Source organism: Fopius arisanus, unplaced genomic scaffold (assembly GCF_000806365.1).
Source record: "Fopius arisanus strain USDA-PBARC FA_bdor unplaced genomic scaffold, ASM80636v1 scaffold00057, whole genome shotgun sequence".
Taxonomy (NCBI): domain Eukaryota; kingdom Metazoa; phylum Arthropoda; class Insecta; order Hymenoptera; family Braconidae; genus Fopius; species Fopius arisanus.
In genome coordinates, this window is record NW_011887796.1 from 424,399 (window position 1) to 444,374 (window position 19,976).

Sequence of the window (19,976 nt, forward strand, 5' to 3'; positions counted from 1 at the left end):
AAAAAGTTTTAAAAGGCGCTTTTTTTGAATTTTTTAAAAGAAGATTCGACGCACATTTATTTGAAGAAATCCAAAAACAATTTCTGCCCAATATTTTTGCTGTGCTCAAGGAATATTTAAAATTAATGAAAAAAATTGATAAGAAATATGAAAAATTGATTTTTCGCGTGTTTTTTGAAAATTGGCGGAAGTGGAAGTGGCGGGATGGGAGGGGTAGAAAGTTCTCCTGGAGATGGCGTCACCATTGGCTGCCTGATTGGCGCGAGAAAATCGGGGCGGGGGCAGACAAGCCCCCCATCCCTCCCCCAAAAGTGACGTGACTCAGTACTCCAATACACAATGCGTGTTTGACAGCCGCCAATTTTCACCCAGAAAATCATCCACACCTAGACACAACTGTCCCCGACATGTCTCACGGTTAAAATCCCCAGACAACAACAATCAGAGGAAAAATCATTACAAAGAAGTGAGAATTGGAATTAATATGGGAGAATGGTTATACACGGGATTATTTATCTGCTGCTCGTACTGCCAGGTAAATGAAACATGGAACCAAGGATTCTCCACTTGTCTTGACCGATCGATCCTTTCTATCTGATCTCCTTCGATATATTCATTACCCCATAATTTTCCAATTTTCCATCGCCTCATCTCCGTTCGGCTAATATCGTCCCTCAATTATTTAAATTAACAATTGCCTAGAGAAAATTTTTGGATAATCTAATCCGGACGTTAGGTAATGGACAATTGTTGTTCCAGCAGGAAATAGGATGAGGTCATTTTGTTTTTGAGTGATAACACCACGAGTGCTGATTAAAATTGTTACGATTTGTTCGATTATTTCGATTGATTTGATTACAGCGTGTGAACACGTGACTGAAGTAAATAAATAAATAATGGTGTTGATATCGGATTGCAGGGTGGCAGGTGGCATTTGGCCTGGAGGAAGTCAGGACTGTCGAGGTTGACATTGGACAGAACTTAACTGTTGCCTGTGCCAATGACGATGTGTCCCAACATCCTGGCAATAACACTAATGTCATGTGGGTGAGGGAGGGACGAGAGGACAAACAGTTCCAGAGAATGAAGATTGGTATTAATAAGGCATTACAGCTGGTCAACGTGAGTGCTGAAGATGCAGGAAATTATTTCTGCACCCTTGATAATGACACCGGAGCGAAGAAGACACGGATTAACATACAAGTTAAAAGTACTATTAATTTTTTACACAAATTACTCGTCAAGTTTTCTGGAGATTAAATCTTGTGGGAATTATTTCAGCCCCACCACCTGCCCTACACAATGTGTGGGTCAAACCCTCAACTATATTGGCTAATATTCTCTGGGAGGTGAATGGAACTGGTGGTTATCCAATTATTGACTTCACTGCCGAGTATCGTTTAAAGCCAGTCCTGGGGAGAGACCCTGAGGAATGGAAACCCATTATTCCAACGCATATACCACCCAACTCTGTAGGATGTTTTGTCAACACAATATTTAGGTGCTGTCCCGATTTTTTATCAAGGTTTTTGCATCTGTTTTATTCTTTGTAGAGGCAAATCGATGTTTACCATTTGGAGCCAAACACAACGTATTTATTTCGCGTCTGGGCAACCAACAGGCTTGGACGTGGGGAAATCGTCGAGGTGGAGGGACACACGCATTTTTCAGACGAGGATAAAGGTGAGTAATTCATTGCAATGATTTTTCGTTTGACTTTGCACGTCTTTGGAGACGATTAGCATCAACTTCTCGGAAGGAACACTCAGGGTTAATTCATCAATTTAAAATTTCATTATCATTGTGAAATTTATCAATTTGCAAATGGTAATAGAAAAAACGTGAATTTTCGTCGAAAAGGTGTTGAACATCCTTAAGGATAATTGTTTGTAATTTTCCAATTGTCAATTTAATGGAATGGCAGTCAATGCTTTGGATATTCTGTGATGTACAAATATGTAAATTGGAGAATGAGGTGACTATGAATGATTCCAGAGCTTGCCAAGCATCTTTTGGCAGGAGTTGAAAATTTCGACACTCGAATCTGGGTAGCAGCGGTAGCTATTGTTATGGGAACACTAATGGTCCTTGGTTTAGGTACCTGTTATCTCCTATATCGTGAGTGGAAAGTACCCTGTAAGCATTCACTTGTTAACTGTTCAATTAAGGGCTTGTTGCTTCTACTCTGTCTCTTTTGATGCCCTTGCTTGAATTTTAAAATTGAAATAAAATAATCATCCGCTACATGCATGGAATATTAGTCTCATTTGAGTGGTAATCATCTAGACGAAAAATTATTTAGACGAGAGATAAAGGCAATAATTTAAGCAGGGGCATTCCTAGCCATTTTTTTTACTTATCTATGGCCCTAATCTCTAGCTTCACTTCTCGACTTGACTATTAACCAATGAAATACATTTTCATCACTTTACGATACTTCCCAGCTGCAAGCTAATCAACTTAGACTAACAACTAATTCAGCAAAAAACGTATTTCATTAAATATTTCATAATCTCACCTCTTTTTATTCTCTTGCACATTTATTTCACGATGTATTTTAAGTAAAATTTATTCAATTAAGCACCAGTCGATCTACCAATAATGGAAACAATAGAGGGACTTTCTTTTTTTTTTCGTTGTTTAATTAGTGTAAATTTAATAATTAAATGATTAATGGTTCTGGTATGAGAATGAGTCTAGTGTAATGGAGATTAGAGACATTATGAGGAATTTAGAATTGGAATAAATTAGAGTATCGAGGCCTTAGATAAAGGATTGATAGACAAAATTGTTGGATGATGAAATTTTTTTGAGGTAACAATTGTGGATTTGATACATAATGTAGTGGTGGGGGGAGAGAGGGTAGAAGCCGATGGAGTATGGCTCATCACCCGGGCTAATGAAAATTAATTCGCTCCGGTGAACGTTTTCAGCGCAGCTGGAGGAACAGGAAGTGATTGAGCTCGTACCCAATATTATATTAAATCCTGGATTTTTCGATGAGAGGAGTGAGCGCATACCCCAGGATGAAAATTACAACACCCACACGACAACACGTTTGAATAATAACACTGTTATTCTCCCGAGACGCCTCTAGCGATCATTTATCTATGGAAAAATTCCAATTATTGCAAAATAACTCACGTTAAAACCAAAGAATTTGCGATTAATAATGAGAGAAAAAAGAAGAAAATGCTTGAGAGAGAGCGAAAAAAAAAAGTTTTTAACCCACGGTTTTTTAATGCATTGTTGTTAATTTTTTATTTTTTAACAATGAAAGTGTTCAAAAAGTTCACGATGAAAGACTTTTTGCCAATTCACGCCGATTTTTTTATTTTAATAAAAACGTTGATGGATAAATGGTCGCCTGAGGCCGGAGGAGATACGACCAGTTGTTGATTGTCGACTGTATTTTTTAATTGATAAAATACTTCTACGGTAATTGTAAAACTTCCATGGGGAAAAAAAGTACATGGGAAATTGGGATATAAATTGATGGAGAAAGACTGCAGCCTCTGACTATGGTCTCGGTGTTTTTGGAAATTGTGAGACCGTCTGAGGACTTTAATTACATGATCTGATTATTTATCGATTATCGCTTGTACTGAATTTTTCATGACACATCGTATCAATGGAATTCAATCAGTAATGAGAATGTTAATTACCTCTCTTTACTGACCTGTCAGTTCATTTGAATAAATGAAAAATGCTGACGAACGTTTAACCGAGTATGCGCTTTTGCTCTCGTCATTGGGCAGGAATTAATTGTCGAGGAATGTCCAGGGGATATTTAAAGACGAATAAAACACTTGTGAGGCCAGAGGACTGGATTATTCCTCTGCGTTATACAAGTGTTGTGTCTAATTCATTAACGAAATAATGAATAATTTGCTTCGAAACAGAGTAGAGTAATTCTACACACTTCCATGCTTATTATCAGTTTAATATGTAAGAGAGATTGCCATTAAGACGCTTTTACCGCAGCCTTGAAGATGCACTAAAAACTAATTATCGAATGCCAGCACAATTTCACGTTTAACGAGTTGATATTCAGTAATAATTAAGACAACTGCATTTAGATTGAATTGAAATAATTGTGAACAGTTTTCACAGTATTAAAATGCCATTTTTGATGGGTAACGAGAGTATTTTTGAAGGATAATTGGATTCTGGATGAGGCATATCAGATCGGCTCAGTTTGAAAAACGACATTTCAATCACAATAAAAAATAAGAGAACATTTCTAAATAATAATTAAAATGTGTGGAGGCTGTCTGGAGGTGTGCAGAGTTCGAAGACAATTTTAGAATGAAATACATAAAGAAAGTGGTGAATTTATTTGCATTGTTCAGTATTCGATACATTCCTAGGGTTTTTAGTTGTGATTTTTGTGCGTTTACGATTGAAAATTTACCATAAAAGTCCAAAGATTAATTTTTTATTTGAAAATGTAATAGCTTTATCGTAAGTACGTGAAGTAATTAATCAATTCTTACATGGTTGTAATGAAAATTGGTTGTTTTAGAAGCTTAAGGGATAATAGGTAATGGAATAATTGATCTGAGAATGGAATAAGCTTCGTACTGTGCACTCTGTGTTGTGAATGGTATTTAACACTGCACTAATCCGTTAACAGATAAAGATTGAGGACATTGGAAAGAGGAATAAGTCATTGATGATAATAACAACATAAATTATCTATATTTATATAGCCGAAGGAACATCGTAATATTTTAGAGATTAAGGCAAAAGGACAATTTTTTATATACGAGATTAATGGAAAAACAAATGATATATCGCTGGTGCAATATTTATCTACATTTATTATGGAAATTCGAATGTACTATGTGTAATAGGGAGAGAATAATCTTCACGCTTTGATAGTCATGGCTTTGGGAGGACAATAATTATTATTGTCCATCTGTGGAGGAATTTACTATTTTTTTTTCTTCCACGAAATGTCCATTTTCCTTTTTTTCAACGTTGAGAGTTTTTTTTTTTTATTTCCATAAATTAATTCTCTCAATGTAGCAATCTAAAAACAACAAGGAAAATCCACTCTTTAGTCTAGAGTACAATCAGAAATGATGAATAATTCATCATTTTTTTAATTGACGTTTTACGTTTTTTATAAATGTTGAATCCATTAGAAAAATTGCTTTTAATTTGTTGTTTGGCATAGGCCTAGAGTTGACTCGATTAATTACTAATTCCATTCGAAATTTTCCATTAGTGAGAGGGTAATATCCATGTGTACCTGGGGTTCGACCAATTTATTTTGTTATTTAATATTTAATTTTTGTTTTCACACTCGCTTTGATTTATTTTATAGATGAGATGACAGGTTTATTATCTCATTCTTCTGCAGCTACGAATAATTGAAATTTTTATTTTTTTCTCGAATAATGTAGGCACATATCAGAAGCTGAGAAAATCCACAGAATCACAATAAATATAACAGTGCAGTTATGTGTCATAAAACGAATAAGCTCAGAGCAATAATCAGGTTGTGAAACAGCAACGCAGTTTAAACGAGAAAAATCATTGAGCAATTAGTGAAAATTCTGAATTGTTTATTCGGTCATGTGAATGTGATTAATTTGTAAGCCTACTATTTACACTGTATTAATGTAACGTTGTATACAGCCAGTGTATTTTTAATGATATTAAAGAAATCGTAATACTCTAAATGATCGTCTTAAAAGAGATTTTGTATTTGACCCAATAATTTATTCAACTCGTTTCAAGAACTGTTTGAGCAATACTCTGACACAATTGCTGGATCTTATCACTGGGTGTGAATTCAGCAGCTAAAATTCCATTGGCAAGTGCAACAGTTTCCCTGACAGTTCTCGAGTTGATCCAGATTTTTCCATTCATTCCGACGGCCAGCTCATAAGGCTGTTCCTTTCCGAATGCTGTGAAGAAGGGGCTGCTCTCGTGGAGGAGTTTTCTCACGAGATTGAGGGAGCAATTGATGAGCATTCCCTTGGGCCCGAGTATACCAAGTTTTCCTCTTTTTCCATGTGAGTCAATACAGACGAGCTCTGACTCCATATCTTTGCTGGCGATTAGCAGTTTGGCAAATACAATATCCCCGATTTGTACGTCTGGTCGATTTCGTTTGCTAGCACCTTCGAAGGCTAGGTACGAAAGGGAGGCTTGCTCAGACGCACCAATATCAACTTTGAAGATGTCTCCAGCCTTCTGGGTGACTATTCCCACGACGTTTTCTCCTCTGGTTGGAATATATCTGCAAAAATTAATTTTTTACATGAAAAAAAAATGAATAATAAATAGACAATTTATATAAAAATATTAATTGGATCGAGGATGTCGTACCTTCTTTGATAATTATCCACATAATAAATCGATGGAGATCGTTTTTTGAGAATTCCCGCTTTACATGCATAAATTGTGTCTCCTTCTCTCCTCAATCCAGGACCAAGAACGATTTTTTGTTTAGGATTGTCTGTTGTTATTTTAATTAGGTCACCTGGCAGTGTCACATCCTCAGGACTCACTTCCATTATTAGATTTTTCTATTTTCATCAATCAACAATTTGAAATAAATGCCGAACAATCAGAGGTTAAGGTATCACAACACTAACACGTTGTTCAATCACTTCTGTTTGACCAGCACTCGATAATTATTATAATTAATAACGAATAATAATGATAATAATATTTTATTTATTATTTTTACCTTTTCAAGGCAGGTGATGGATTAAAAAATTTGATTTCGAAAAAAAATCAAACTTCGTAGGAACGTCAGGTGTTGAGAAGGTAAAAAATAATTTTTTTTAAAATTCTTATACCAAAAAAAAAATGTTTATTTACATATGCGATACAAATATTTCCTTCTGGCAATTAAAAAATTGGAATAGCTTGAGACCTGCTCGATGGGTATTTTAGGAGATTTAAAATTCAAAGATTGTGATTGTAGAGATAACATTTCTGGGATTTATTTCGCCTTCTTCTCGAGCTTAGCCTCAGGTTTCGATGGGAATATCGCGAAGAGGGAGAGCTGAATGATATAAAGTCCCAATCCCACGACATTTTGAATCTGAAAAAAAAAATCTATCATTAATCTCATCATTACTCGATTTTGCGACTCGCTTTGAGGTACCCACAATAATAAAAGAATTATCGAGGATTATCCCATACAACAACCACTGAGATGACACTAGGGTGCCCATTGCTATCAGAGGGAATGGGAGGATCTCCGTGCTCTTGGTCCTTATCACCTCCCCCTGAAAACCCAAAATATCAGACAATCACCGTACTTAAGCCCAAAAGAAACACCCAATAATTTCTCATACTAACGAGATTAGCCAGAGGTGCTGCAATCAGTAAAAATAATAAAGCAGTCGTTAAAATTCCCCATCTAAACTCGAGTGTCACTGGCTCCTCAATTTGTGCGTACGCCAAAAAAATTCCTGCGATTCCTAAAGTTTTCGCTATCGTCATCACAAGTTCATTCTAAAAAAAAAACAATAAAAATGCAATTACAAATTCCATCAGTAATTTCTATTGAATAACATTGAATGGAATATTCAATTATATTTAATTTATGTTGAAGAAGTCTATTATATATTTTTTCATAGATTAAGTAGCTCGTGAGCAAGTGTCGCACCTTCTTCGGGGAATAAAAATAAAAAACCAGGACGTATAATATACTAGTGGTCAACCCAAAGACATTGACACTGATCATAGCAGGATCATTAACAATGAACGCGTACTGTAGCATCAGCAGTCCCCTGGAAAAAAAAATTATACCCTCAAAAGATAATCATACCCTCCACCGCTCCAATCCACGTATCATGATACGTAACGATTAGATTTCAGTCGCGGAATCATTCCCTGAGGATTGTAAAATTTGTGACAGTTCAAAAAATAAAATGAAATTCAATCACATTAGTCTAGACATCCTCATCCCTTCGCCAATCCTCTCTGGTACTCACATTCCAATTCCTCCGACGAATGGCATTGGATCAAACCCATCAGCTGTGCCCTTGCGATGAATATCTCGACAGATCAATCTGGAGAGCATTAATCAGACAATTAACATTCCATAACAGTCCCTCGATTACTCCATAAATTGATATTGATAATTGTTATCATCACCTCTGGGTATTGAAAATAAAATAATTACATTCAAATAAATTATCGTTTATTATTCGAATGGCGATTTTCGTTAAGAGCGCGTTATCGAACGTATTCGCGATTCGTGACATAATAATCAAGGTCATTTATTTTTCAAGTGCGAGTGATAGTCGAGGGAAGTAGTACATTAACCCAATCAATCCTTCGGTAAATGAATGAGTGAAGTGAATGCCGACCTTTGCAAAATTTGTAGAATTCATTATTCAACTGAAAATAAAATAATTTCAGAACCCCTTTATTGGGGAATAACTTAAATCCCTCAATTAAAGTTTAATTAACACTGAATGCATTTCAGTGTTTTAATATCAGTTATCAATTATTTATTTTTATGCAAAAAAAATAATTATAACAAAATTTTTATTCCAGAATAACGATATCCATGATCTTTCAACGTTTGATGATCGTTTGATGGAAAACTGGTGATTATCTTGATGAAGGATACCTGAGGGAGAAAATACCTTCAAACATTTTTTGTAGAGAATTTCCTCATCTTCAAAAAATGTCATGTACTGTTCTCTCCTAAACCCAATCGTTCCCGAGATAATCGGAGAAATTCCATAACTCGAGTGCATCGATTACTCGACTCTCGTAACCGGTTTTCCTGCGCGCAAAAGCTCTCGGAATACTTCAATAATCCCCACAATTACTCACATTCCAGATAACATTTGTGCCATCGTGCATATCGCCGCCGAGTTCCCGACAATTTCCTTGTAATCCTCCAAACCCATCACGAGACAGATAAAAAAAAGCTAATTAATTAAATCGTCAAGTCTCGATCGAGATGTTCTCCACCGCTGGAACTCAGGACACAACTGATCTCTGACAATCCAAAAGCATGTCGCATTACAATCATAACAATTTCCTCCAATCATAACAACAATCAGTCCTATCAGTGCAAAAAAAAAAATTGATAAGAGCCATCACCGATCGCTGGTAACTCCAGGAGAAATGGAGTCCCTCCGCTAGATGGTGTCTCCCAATTTTTTTTCTCCAACAGATTTTTTGTGATCGATTTCTCCCACTCATGCCAGGGGACAGCTGAGGGCCTCCACCGGGGATATTTATCCTGTATTTTCTCCATAAAGTGCGCAAAAAGTCTGATAATCAATCTGATCGTGAGTTCTCCTGAGTGAATTGATGAATCGTAAGTCGAAAGGTGAAAATCCGGTGGGGTAAACCGATTATTTCTTAACGGGGGGTGAGACCGGATCGATACGTGTATTTGGGGAATCATAACCTCGACGGTGGAATCGAAAGGAAAACGTTTGGATCGATTATTTTTTGGTTTGGGATTTTTCATTGGGGATTCAGGTCGCCGAAGATGTACAATGGGATTGGACTTCAGACCCCTCGGGGGTCAGGCACTAATGGCCATGTCCAGCGTAATTGGGCAATTGTTAGAAAAACAAAGGACAGGGTTGATTACAAGAGTGAGGAAAAGGGAGATCAATTGAATAAACAGCCCAACAAGGAGATATTGGATCATGTGAGGAAGCGGAAGGTGGAGGTCAAGTGTGCGGAGTTGATGGACATCTTGGAAGATCAGGGGTATGTCTCAAATAATCAATTACTCAATTAATGTTGATTAACTCATTCAAGTGATGATTCAGGGAGCATTTTTGGGTGGAATTCATTTTTTTTTTGCGTTCTCCGTAGATTGACACCAGAGGAAATAAAATCCAAGGTCGCTACCTACAGGGAGATGCTCATGGGGAGTGATGCCAAGCCTCAAGTGCCAACTGATGATTTTGGACGTGTCAAGTATGTAGAATCTCATCAACAATCATTGAAAATAAATATCAAGCCCCTTAAAAACGAGAGCAATATCATTTTTTCGTTGCTAAAATATTTTTCAATATCACTCATTAATTTTAAAAATACTCCAGGACATTCCTGGATGCCAAAAAAATATCTTATGATTTTTAAATGAATGGAAAATGCCTGGGAGCATTTCCTGGTGCTGCAATTTCCAGGGTGATTAAAAAAAAAAGAAATGCATGCTATATTTTTTTCAATCTCAATTGGTGGCACCCCCCGGGGTGTCCCTGAAGCCTCAGAAATGACATCCAACCGTAAATCCGCGTACACACCGTGAATATCGACTTCCTACCGGGCGCCGGCGCCCCTCGAAATTACCCCTTAAAAATCAAAGAAACATCCCCTGCGCAGTGACAGTGGGTGGGGTTTGGTAAATTCACCCCCAGTGAATTTCTCATCCCCCAGCATCCGAATCATCTCCTGGAATTCAGTATTGCAATGGACCGGCGTCCAGACGCCACTGCAACTCCAGAATCCGTGGATTCATCCGAACGAATAAATAAATAAAATAGGGACAATGTAGTCGAGGGGTTGTTGAGAGTTCTCACACTCAAATCACATAAGTCTTCCATTAGATTTAATAATTAATCTTAAGACACATTAATCGAAAAACTACTCAACAAATTTATATCGCGTTAATCAATTTTCGAGGATTTTTTGATGAATTATCGAGATTATCGAGATCATTCGAGATATTTAAATTAAATATTAATAAATAATAATAATTGCTGTTGGTGTGTGCCTCATCCGACGTCTTCCAAGGATATTAATCATTAAAAATAAATTATTAATTACTAAGAAGAGATTATAAGCCGAATTTATGGAGATAATTGACGAATCTTGTGGAGGAAAATAGCAATCAAAGCCGCAGATTATTGGGAGTTATTTGTTTAATTAAATAAAATCAAATGACAATGTCTGCGTTTATACCGAAGACAGCGCGTGGTCGGGGTCCACCTGACGGTCGGGCCTTTTTCGAGCGGCTCTGGCGGGGTAATTTCTTCCTGGACAGGCAGAAGGTCATCAAGAGATCCAGGAAACGTAAATTAAATAGTGCTAACGGTAAAAAGAAGATTCAGATGAAGAACAGACAGCATTGCTGCTGCTGTCAGAGGATTCAGTTGCATTTGCTCGCGGGAAAGAGGACTAGTGTCAAATCAGTCGTGAGGTAATTCCCGAGACTTGGAAAAAACCTAAACAATCATTCATATTTCATTTTTATCATTGATATCACTCCACCGAGGCTTTTCCCACTTTCATAACGGGATTGAACTCATTTCAAATTGGATGGAAAAGGCTTCCCACATATTTTCACTTAGAGAAATTATAAAAAATCTATAATCCATGTCAATCAAATTCAGAGCTATCAAGTACTAATTTTTTAAAAAGGCATTTTTAATTTTATATAGTCATGAGTGATTGTCAATTCAGTGGATGACGAATTCATTGATTTTGGGAGAGATATTATTGATAAATCGTTGAGACTCTATTATATTCAGAAGAAAGATAATTTTTTTAAGGTGAGAAAAGAAAATGAAATGAGTGAAGTTTACGGGTAGAAGATGTTTGAATTTGTCGAGTGTTTCTATTTATTATAGTTTTATTAAACCTGATGGTATTAAAGATTTGGTTAGTAGGGTGGAAGCACGAGGGTACGGTATGAAAAAGGGGGTTGGGGGATTGGTATTGATCGAGTAGCTAGGGCGTAACGAAATGAGAGGGGGAGGATTGGATAGTACGGCAGTCCCCGGCTTCAGTCACTCCAGGGGTAGCTTCTATCAAAACTCGTTCTGGTGTTATGTCATTAAATTTTTCCTCTAAACATATCGTAAAAATTCTCAAATCACCGGTTCGCGCTGAGAATGACTGTTAAACTGACGAGTCGGTGTGTAAAATCCATTTTTTTCTCCTTGGAGAACACATTTTCGGAATTTTCCGGGTGAAAAATAAAATTAGATCTTCCATTTCGATTTATTCCATAATAATAATTACTAATATTAATTAACATTGTTATTATTTATGGTCTTTGAATGTTATTCACAAAATTTTGCAAGATAGTGTATAAATTATGAATTTTTGTTAAATATTCGTCTATTTGAAAAAAATAATTTTTATTGGACATCAGAATGTAAATGTTATCTGGATTTTTATAATAATTCAAGCGTCCGAGAGACACACCAGGTGGCAGAGGCACAGCAGGAGAAAAACGCCAAATTGAGAGAGGCATTTGGTATATCCGAGTACTTCGTGGAAGGTAGTAGTCTGGATCCTGAGCGACACGCAAGAGAGGCAGAGGCTAGAGCAGCTGCTGGTAAAGTTTATGAGTTAGTGCACAGTCCCAGTCCACCACCAGTCGAAGAAGCTCCAGCAACAGATAAAAAAATCAAGAGGAAGAGATCAGCAAGCAGCACCAAGAAGAAAAAATCAAAGAAGCACAAGAAGGACAGGTATACCACTGTGTGAATGATCACGCGTCTCTGGAGTCTGGAATCGTTTTAGGTCGCTTAACACCTCTACAAAATTCGAGAAAAATTCTCTATCGTAACCGCGGGATAAGAGGAAAACATGAATTATCGGGTGACTAATGAATTTGTTGCAATTAATTTATAGAACCGTTGAATCATTATTCATGTTTTGCTATTTATCCCCCGTTGTATTCTCCAGAAAAATCACAACTGTGTCTCACCACGACCTCAATAACTAATTGGATATTGAGAGCAACCAATGAACCGTCTCGAGGCTCCAAGACCCCCCGTGAATGTTGAAAAAAAAAGAAACGTGAAAACCTCCCCTCAGTAGTTTTAAATAAAAAATTCTCCTTTCATCGATCGATCTTTATTCACTGTTCTCTCCATGTTTTGCCAAGAGCCCTCCACATATTCATACGCTTTCCACACATCAACGAATTCAATGAACCAATTTTACTGCTCCAAAATTAATTCCTCAATTAATTTCATTGGGTTTTCATTTTATTTGATACAAAAAAAAAACAAAATTGGACAAATTACTGATGAAGAAAATCCACTGTCTCATGCCCCGTACACCTTTCTCTGTTTCAAACAGAACTGAGGAGGACTGAGTGCCTACCCAGTAGGCTCAGTAGGTAAGTGTGGTCGTCGGGATTTTATTTTTTCGACAAATGCAAAAGAGTCAATTAAACGATTTTTTGAAATTATTTTGTATTGACAATATTTTTAATTAATCGAGTTGATATGCGAGGGTCGACGAGTCTTCTCATCGTAAATTTTTAGCCTAGAGTAAAGATTATTTTTATTTTATCGTTTGATAAGGTCTATTTGCTTGACGTCTAGGTTCTATTATTGTGTGAGAAAAAAAAAGAAAAAAATACTCAATTTGTTGTTGTAACGATGAAGCCTGTTGTTAATGTCATCTCTCTATTTTTTTCTGACAAGTCCGTCCCTATCGATGGTTATCAAGGTAATGCTAATCCCATATTATATCAATAATCCTCACAATTTAACGTGTTTTGTCTTCTCTCGTTTATTTTCATTCATTTTACGTTGTATTCGATTTTTTATTTTTCATTTGATAATGCTCGATGATTGGGTGAATCCCTGGAAAATCATTGGAATTTTTTTTCAATGATTTTATGGTTCATTCATTGGGCACTCACCCAATTATCGAAACACTCGTTGTTCAATGATTTATCGATTTTTTCTAGTCGATCTTTAGAATATTAAATCCCCCGATTATTGAATTATTCCTTAAATAATTCAATTGTATGTGTTACCATGACAACTCCCAATTACGATGCAAAAGTGAAAAAAATGATTTTTTTTTTATTATCAGCACAAGATGATATGCACTTGATGGCAGGAAGACGTCCACTGCAACAATTAGAATTTAATATAAATAATGCAATATCATTTGTTTCATCCGTAATTTCATCTAACGATAACAATCGAATTTCTTCAAGTTTGTCGTTGATTGTTCCATTAAAATTGATGTTGAATTTTTTTTTGGGACTATTGCTGTAGGTCCGAATCACCCAAGAGTGGTAAGAAGAAGGAAAAATCGAAGAAAAAGAAAAAGGAGAAGAAACACAAGAAAGAGATAACAACGAGCGACAGTGAGTCATCTAATGAAGATTCCGATAACAGCAGGTGAAAATCCAGTGGAGATGAGTGAACACAATTTTTTCAAACTAATTAAAATCGATTACTAAATAGATATTATAATTTACAGCTCCTCCGGGGCAGAGATCAAGAAGAAAAAACGAAAGAAGAAGAAGAAATCGAAAACTGAGAGTAAAGACAAACATGAGGTAAAATATCCATTAACAACGGAGAAATGCTATAATATTGTTAATATATCATTGAATATTTATCTATTAAATGTATGTGCATACATACAGACTAATTTACGCACGAAATGACTGGCATGGGACACTATTCATTTTTTATTTTAATTATCTTTAATTATGCTGCCACAAATCCATCGACTCCAATCCCAATCATTTCCAAATTTTTTAAATACTCTTGTGGACAATTTTAATTATTAAATATTATCATGCACGCAACTCTTGCCTGTTGTTGTTAATATAAAAAACTAGAGATCAATTGTCTGAACGTCGACAGTCCAGAATTCAATCGTCAATTTTTAATAAATATTCACTGGAGTGTCTCAGACACTTGTGCACTAGTTTATCAATAATTTTCATAATTTTTATTTTTCTTTCAATCTCCCATTCACCTAAATCTCAAATTAAACAAATCATTATTTCAAAGTGTAAATCTCAGTATTGTTTGTAATTATCAGCGCCATTTGACAGGATACATTCCCTGAGTGAGTACCCGACATGCCGCTACTCAATGTAATAAATAATTTTCGTTAATTAATTATTATCATAAACGAGTTTGCGACTGTTGTTTGTATCACTTGTTTTGTTTGTGGATAAAGCACCGTTTATTGCAACCGAAAAATTTCAGATAACGAAAATTATCAGAATGAGAACGAAAAAAAAAAATATTCACTCATTCAGAGAAAGTGTTTTTAATTTTTTGGAGAATTAAAAACCCTCCGCAATGCGAAATATCAGTGGAAAAAAAAATTGATCCCCGAGAGACGAATTTATGCATGAAAATGTGAATGTTGTATTATTCCAATTAAATATTTCTTACTTATCGGTTTGATTCTGATCATTTCATTATTTTAGAAGAAAAAGACGACCAAGAGGAAGCACCAGAGTTCCTCGAGTTCATCTGCCTCGTGAGTGCCAAACGAAAATCATAAAATAAATTAAAAATGGCAAGATATTTTATTGTAAACAATGTGATAATTTATTGCAGCTCACCAGAGCGTCCTAAAAAGCATCAAAAACGTTCAAAGACTCCAGAAAAACTCCCAGTACCTTCAGCATCCCCTGTTCGTCGTTCAGAGCGTTCGAGAGGGTCAACTCCACCCCAGAAACCTCGAGAAATCGATCGAGACCGTAAAAAATCAAAAACCCCGCAGAAGGAGCACTTGACTCAGTCCTCTCACATCTCGAGGCGCAATCGTTCCACATCGCGAACACATGGTGATCGCAACAGAAGCTCCAGGTCCCCGAGGAGGCAGTCGAGACAATCGAGACCGAGGAGGACCTCTCCATCCCCCAGAAGACGAAGAGTATCTCGATCTCCGCGCCGACCTTCTCGTTATTCTCGTTCTCGCAGCAGGAGTCGTTCCAGATACTCCAGATATACCCGACGCTATGCGTCACCCTCCAGCTATCGTAGAAGGGTTTCGAGGTCGAGAAGACACATCTCCAGGTCTCCCGTTCGACGAAATAGACGAGAGAGATCCAGAGAGAAGAGGAAAACGAGATCCAGATCCAGATCGCCATTGAAGAGGTCAGTGAGTCGATCGAAGAGATCGATAAGTCGATCAAAGAGGTCCACCAGTCGATCCAGACGCTCCAGGAGCCGCTCAAGACGCTCCAGTCTTTCTTATTCCCCAGTGAGGCGACATCCTGATCGTTATCGAGATATTTTTGAGGACAAAAAGAGAAAAACTGAGGAAAAATCCAAGGGAAAATCGAGATCTCCATCGAAATCGGCTAAACCCAGGGTCATTACACCGAGGGTGTCCCTGAGATCATCCAGCGAGGATGAAGCTGACCCTGGGGAGGATGAGATAAGACCTGAGGATGAAGAAAGAATCAAGGAACTCAATACCTTGAAGCAACTGCAGAGTGGATTGGCAGCCAAAGCCAGAGAATCATTAGGAAAAAAAGCAATTTCTCCAATGAAAATAAAAATCGAGAAAAGGGACGAGGGCATCCTGGACATTGCCCTACCAGCGGAGCCTCCGAAGCCCCCGGGGATGACTATCACCGAGGTACGACAAAAATCCCCCAATTGCGATGGAAAACTCGAGGAGATGAGCAAGAAGGGACAAGAGTTGAGTAAAATTGCGGAAAGATCGGTGGAATCCAGCAGATCACCATCCCCAGCACTACCCCTGACTCGTGAGGAGGCTGAAGAGCGTCCTGACAGTGGATTTGGCAAGGCAGACGTGGAGATCAAGCTGAGATCGCCCTCGGAGTCACCTCCGTTGGCCTTGAGGGTCTCTAGATCTCCTGAGAAGAATAAATCCTACTCACGCTCGAGATCTAGGTCCTCCTCGAGGTCTCTCTCCCGTGATAAGACCTCCCGAGGATCGAGAAAGTCAAGGTCGAGGTCGATATCACCTCCCAAAAGATCTAGAAGTGGCTCCAGGGGAAAGGCGAGTGTCTCTGCAATCTCTCCGCCAAGATCCAAGACCTCTAGAATGTCCAGGAGTTCCTCCGGATCGAAGAGATCCGTCTCTAGGTCGAGATCGGTTTCCTTGAAGAAAATCAGGAGTAGGAGCAGAAGTGAGGAGAAAAAATCAAGGAGTCGATCGATCTCTAAATCCAGGAGTAGATCTCGATCGGTTTCCAGGGGGAGTAGAGGCTCCAGGGATAAGGGGAAGAGGAGTCGCAGCAGGAGCAGCTCGGCATCCTCTAGGAGGTGAGGAGTGAAAATTTTTAACAACAATTTGAGATTCATATGATTTGTTTATTCAGTTCCAGACACAGCAGGAGGAGTTTCTCGTCTTCTTCTCGATCCTCCAGCAGTGGCTCCAGTCGTTCCTCCAGGTCGTCATCAAGCTCCTCAGGTTCCAGTCGATCCAGATCACCATCAATTCCACGACGCCACGGATCGCCCAGTTTCCTCGATAGGCGTCGTATCACCAGGTAAAATATTCAAGATAATTTCGAATTTTCTGCACTCGATATCGTTATTTTATCGCTAAATCGTTGGAATATTTTGTTCAGTTGATTTTACGTTGTTTTTCTCCTCTTTTTTTTTCTTGTGTAGCAGAGACAGATCAAAGGGCAGAGCTAGAAGATGAATCCTCAACGTCAATGATTTTTTTTTTACCAATTTCACTCTTCAGGCACAAAAGTCGAATTACTCTTTATTTTTACCTTTTTTTCCCGTTCATTACTTCAGTTTTGTAACGCGTGATGGTTTTTTTTACGAGTGAAATTCGTTTCACTGATGTTTTTTTGACGAATAGAATTCACTGTATTTTCACAATTTTGTGCATAAATATGGCATGTGTGGTATAGAGTAGTCGAGGACATGGAGAGATGATTAAATTGAGGAAGAAATTAGGATAATCAGGGGGTGATTATCGTTGAGAATAACTGCAATAATTCTTGCAATTGTAAAATGACATTGAAATGATTTAAAATAGTCAGATTCATTAATCTCCATTATCCTCTCAATCAGAAACTTGTAAGTCATTATTGTAATAAAGTATTGATGTATATCCTGCAAGACTCCTATTTTATCATTTGTTCACATATTTTTCGTTGCGGAGAAAATTGATAATGCGATGGAGAACTCGTGGTAAGTACACATTCTATTTATTTTTGCACGTTTTCTACCTGCTTGTTGATTATTTCACACCGATTAACAGATTAAAATGCCAATTAGGTACTAATTTTGATGTTAGTTAACCCGGGGGTAGTGAATGGGGCGTTTGTTCACTAATTAAATTAATTGTAGCGCTAGGAAACGACCGATACCCTATCATCGGCCAACACCATCGCCTCCGTCGTCTCCTAGCACCAGTGTATCCTCGAGAAATTCTGATTGGTCGAGTCCAAGTCGAAGATCCAGTCATTCACCAACTCGAAGCCCGTCTTATACACGTTGATGTGTACGTAATCAATTTTTTCTGACGTTTTTAAAACCATAAACTCAATATTTGTGGAATTAAGAGGATTTTAGTTGTGAAAAAATTTTCTATTTTAATTCCCTCCTGTCTTCTCGTTCATTTTAGTCGAGAAATATTTCTTTTTGCTTGTATGAAGATACTCTAGTCAAATTGAGATTATGAGAATAATCTGACCAAATTCATAATGAATTTATTGTGATTAAAAGGATATTTAGTGCAATGTTGAATTACCATCAATTTTTTCCACGTGTAAATATAAATTATTTGTACTAATTATTGAATCAACACTTTAGAAATTACTAATTATTGAGATGAAATGACAATTCTAGTCAGTGAATTTATTTATTCGATACTCATTTATGAGCAATTCAAGGAAAGTATTCTTAGATAATTATTTATTTAATTGCACGTAATTGACGATATTAATTCGATAAAGTATTGAATAATTGAAATGTTAAATGATCTCTTATTTAACTGTAAGATAATCTGTATTGTTGTTGTGTGATTAATGAATCCAAGCTTAACGATAATAAAGAAAAAAAAACCATTGGAAATTTATTACCCCGTACTGATTTCAACAATTGAAAAATTGATAAATCTGGAATGCATATCATAAATCAACAAAAATAGGAACTAATCTTTTCGTTTTTTGGATGCTCTGGATCGGGCGTTCGCCAGATAAATTGTCCACGCAAATCCAATAAAATTCACCACAAGAACTCTCAGCTGGGAATAGATAAAAAATTAATTAACGAGCGATAAAATGAATTAGCTTCACCTGAAGTCTGGAAAAATTACCATTGGAGGAACGTAACGAATGTTGATGAATTGCAGGAGAGTGAGGTATTTGTAATTTGCGAGTAAAATTGGCAGGTAAAGTTTCTCCATGTTTTTTCGTGACTCATCGTGTGACTTCCCCTGATAATCGATAATTCATTGATTAATTGAGCGGAGAAGATAATTTGATTATTGTATTTTTACCTCGAGCCTAGTCAGCATGTATAGAGCGAATGCTTGAAAAAGTGGAGTATAAACTAGACGTTCAGTTAATAGAATTCCCAGAGGAAGTTTTGTGAATAAATGAATATATTTGTAAAAATAATGTGGTACTGGTCCTCCAAACAGCAGCCTGAAATCACCAAGAACAATTAATTTTCGAGTCACCAGGTGGTGATATTTTTCTTTCTAATGCCATCTCCTCCATAAATCCTTGAAAATCAGAATTACCCAAAGAGCCCAAAAGCCAGAAGACTGTCATGATTGATTTCCTTCGTTCCTGAGATCTTCTGGGAGATGTAATTTCCAGCTACAGCCAACACACAACTAGAGAAAAATTCCACAAACATTGAATAACAACTGAGAAAATTCCGGTAACATTGACAATTGAATAATCGACCACTCTCCCAAGTACTAGCTAATTACCTGGTAATTGCCTTAGTCCGGATGGGATTCATATACAAACTGTTGAAATAGGCACCAACAATGTCAAGGATAATCTGGGACGGCTTCGACAGTGACATTGCAATTCTATTCTTCCAAAAAAATATTCAAACTGTCACGATTACTCTATAAATGGCTCAATTGCATCAACGATGTACCGAGCATTGACGAAATAATCTCTGATAGACCATAACAAGTTTTTCCAGCTGATAAAGCCTAAACTTCTCCGAGAAAAACTACAATTGGACTTTGGGCTGCTTTGGAATTCAAAATAAAGAGAAAAAACTGTCGACGTGAATTTATTAGTGATAAACTCATGTGATTGCATCCAGGGGGAGCAG

General features: G+C 37.1%; 5 protein-coding genes across 8 annotated transcripts; 2 read left to right on the forward strand and 3 right to left on the reverse strand.

The window, feature by feature from the left end:
* The first annotated feature begins 311 nt into the window (after positions 1–311).
* LOC105268421 (protein turtle homolog A) lies at positions 312–5,690 on the forward strand. Of its 2 annotated transcripts, XM_011307976.1 has the most exons (6): positions 312–535; positions 920–1,210; positions 1,282–1,472; positions 1,554–1,683; positions 1,996–2,136; positions 2,934–5,690. In XM_011307976.1, the coding sequence occupies exons 1-6, from the start codon at positions 493–495 to the stop codon at positions 3,095–3,097; spliced, it is 960 nt and encodes a 319-aa protein (XP_011306278.1). In that variant the 5' UTR covers positions 312–492; the 3' UTR covers positions 3,098–5,690. The 2 variants fall into 2 exon arrangements, with proteins under 2 accessions (XP_011306278.1, XP_011306279.1); XM_011307977.1 differs by lacking the exon at positions 1,996–2,136.
* Positions 4,991–6,615, reverse strand: Rrp40 (exosome complex component Rrp40). The gene is made up of 2 exons (XM_011307974.1): positions 6,343–6,615; positions 4,991–6,253 (listed from the first exon to the last, which is right to left on the reverse strand). Exons 1-2 carry the CDS (start codon positions 6,528–6,530, stop codon positions 5,734–5,736), a joined length of 708 nt encoding a protein of 235 aa, XP_011306276.1. The 5' UTR covers positions 6,531–6,615; the 3' UTR covers positions 4,991–5,733.
* A 197-nt stretch (positions 6,616–6,812) lies between these two features.
* LOC105268422 (sugar transporter SWEET1) lies at positions 6,813–9,012 on the reverse strand. The gene is made up of 6 exons (XM_011307978.1): positions 8,818–9,012; positions 7,965–8,042; positions 7,637–7,760; positions 7,327–7,482; positions 7,134–7,253; positions 6,813–7,066 (listed from the first exon to the last, which is right to left on the reverse strand). Exons 1-6 carry the CDS (start codon positions 8,892–8,894, stop codon positions 6,965–6,967), a joined length of 657 nt encoding a protein of 218 aa, XP_011306280.1. The 5' UTR covers positions 8,895–9,012; the 3' UTR covers positions 6,813–6,964.
* A 169-nt stretch (positions 9,013–9,181) lies between these two features.
* On the forward strand, positions 9,182–18,739 carry LOC105268428 (serine/arginine repetitive matrix protein 2). Of its 3 annotated transcripts, none has more exons than XM_011307986.1 (9): positions 9,182–9,714; positions 9,823–9,927; positions 12,147–12,431; positions 13,983–14,108; positions 14,191–14,269; positions 15,161–15,213; positions 15,294–16,976; positions 17,033–17,203; positions 18,024–18,739. In XM_011307986.1, exons 1-9 carry the CDS (start codon positions 9,488–9,490, stop codon positions 18,172–18,174), a joined length of 2,880 nt encoding a protein of 959 aa, XP_011306288.1. In that variant the 5' UTR covers positions 9,182–9,487; the 3' UTR covers positions 18,175–18,739. The 3 variants fall into 3 exon arrangements, with proteins under 3 accessions (XP_011306288.1, XP_011306291.1, XP_011306290.1); XM_011307989.1 differs by lacking the exon at positions 18,024–18,739 and adding an exon at positions 17,328–17,792; XM_011307988.1 differs by lacking the exons at positions 9,182–9,714; positions 9,823–9,927 and adding an exon at positions 10,426–11,152.
* LOC105268427 (PXMP2/4 family protein 3) lies at positions 18,576–19,925 on the reverse strand. The gene is made up of 6 exons (XM_011307985.1): positions 19,794–19,925; positions 19,618–19,730; positions 19,423–19,518; positions 19,177–19,324; positions 18,994–19,113; positions 18,576–18,921 (listed from the first exon to the last, which is right to left on the reverse strand). Exons 1-6 carry the CDS (start codon positions 19,824–19,826, stop codon positions 18,829–18,831), a joined length of 603 nt encoding a protein of 200 aa, XP_011306287.1. The 5' UTR covers positions 19,827–19,925; the 3' UTR covers positions 18,576–18,828.
* Between the last annotated feature and the right edge of the window lie 51 nt (positions 19,926–19,976).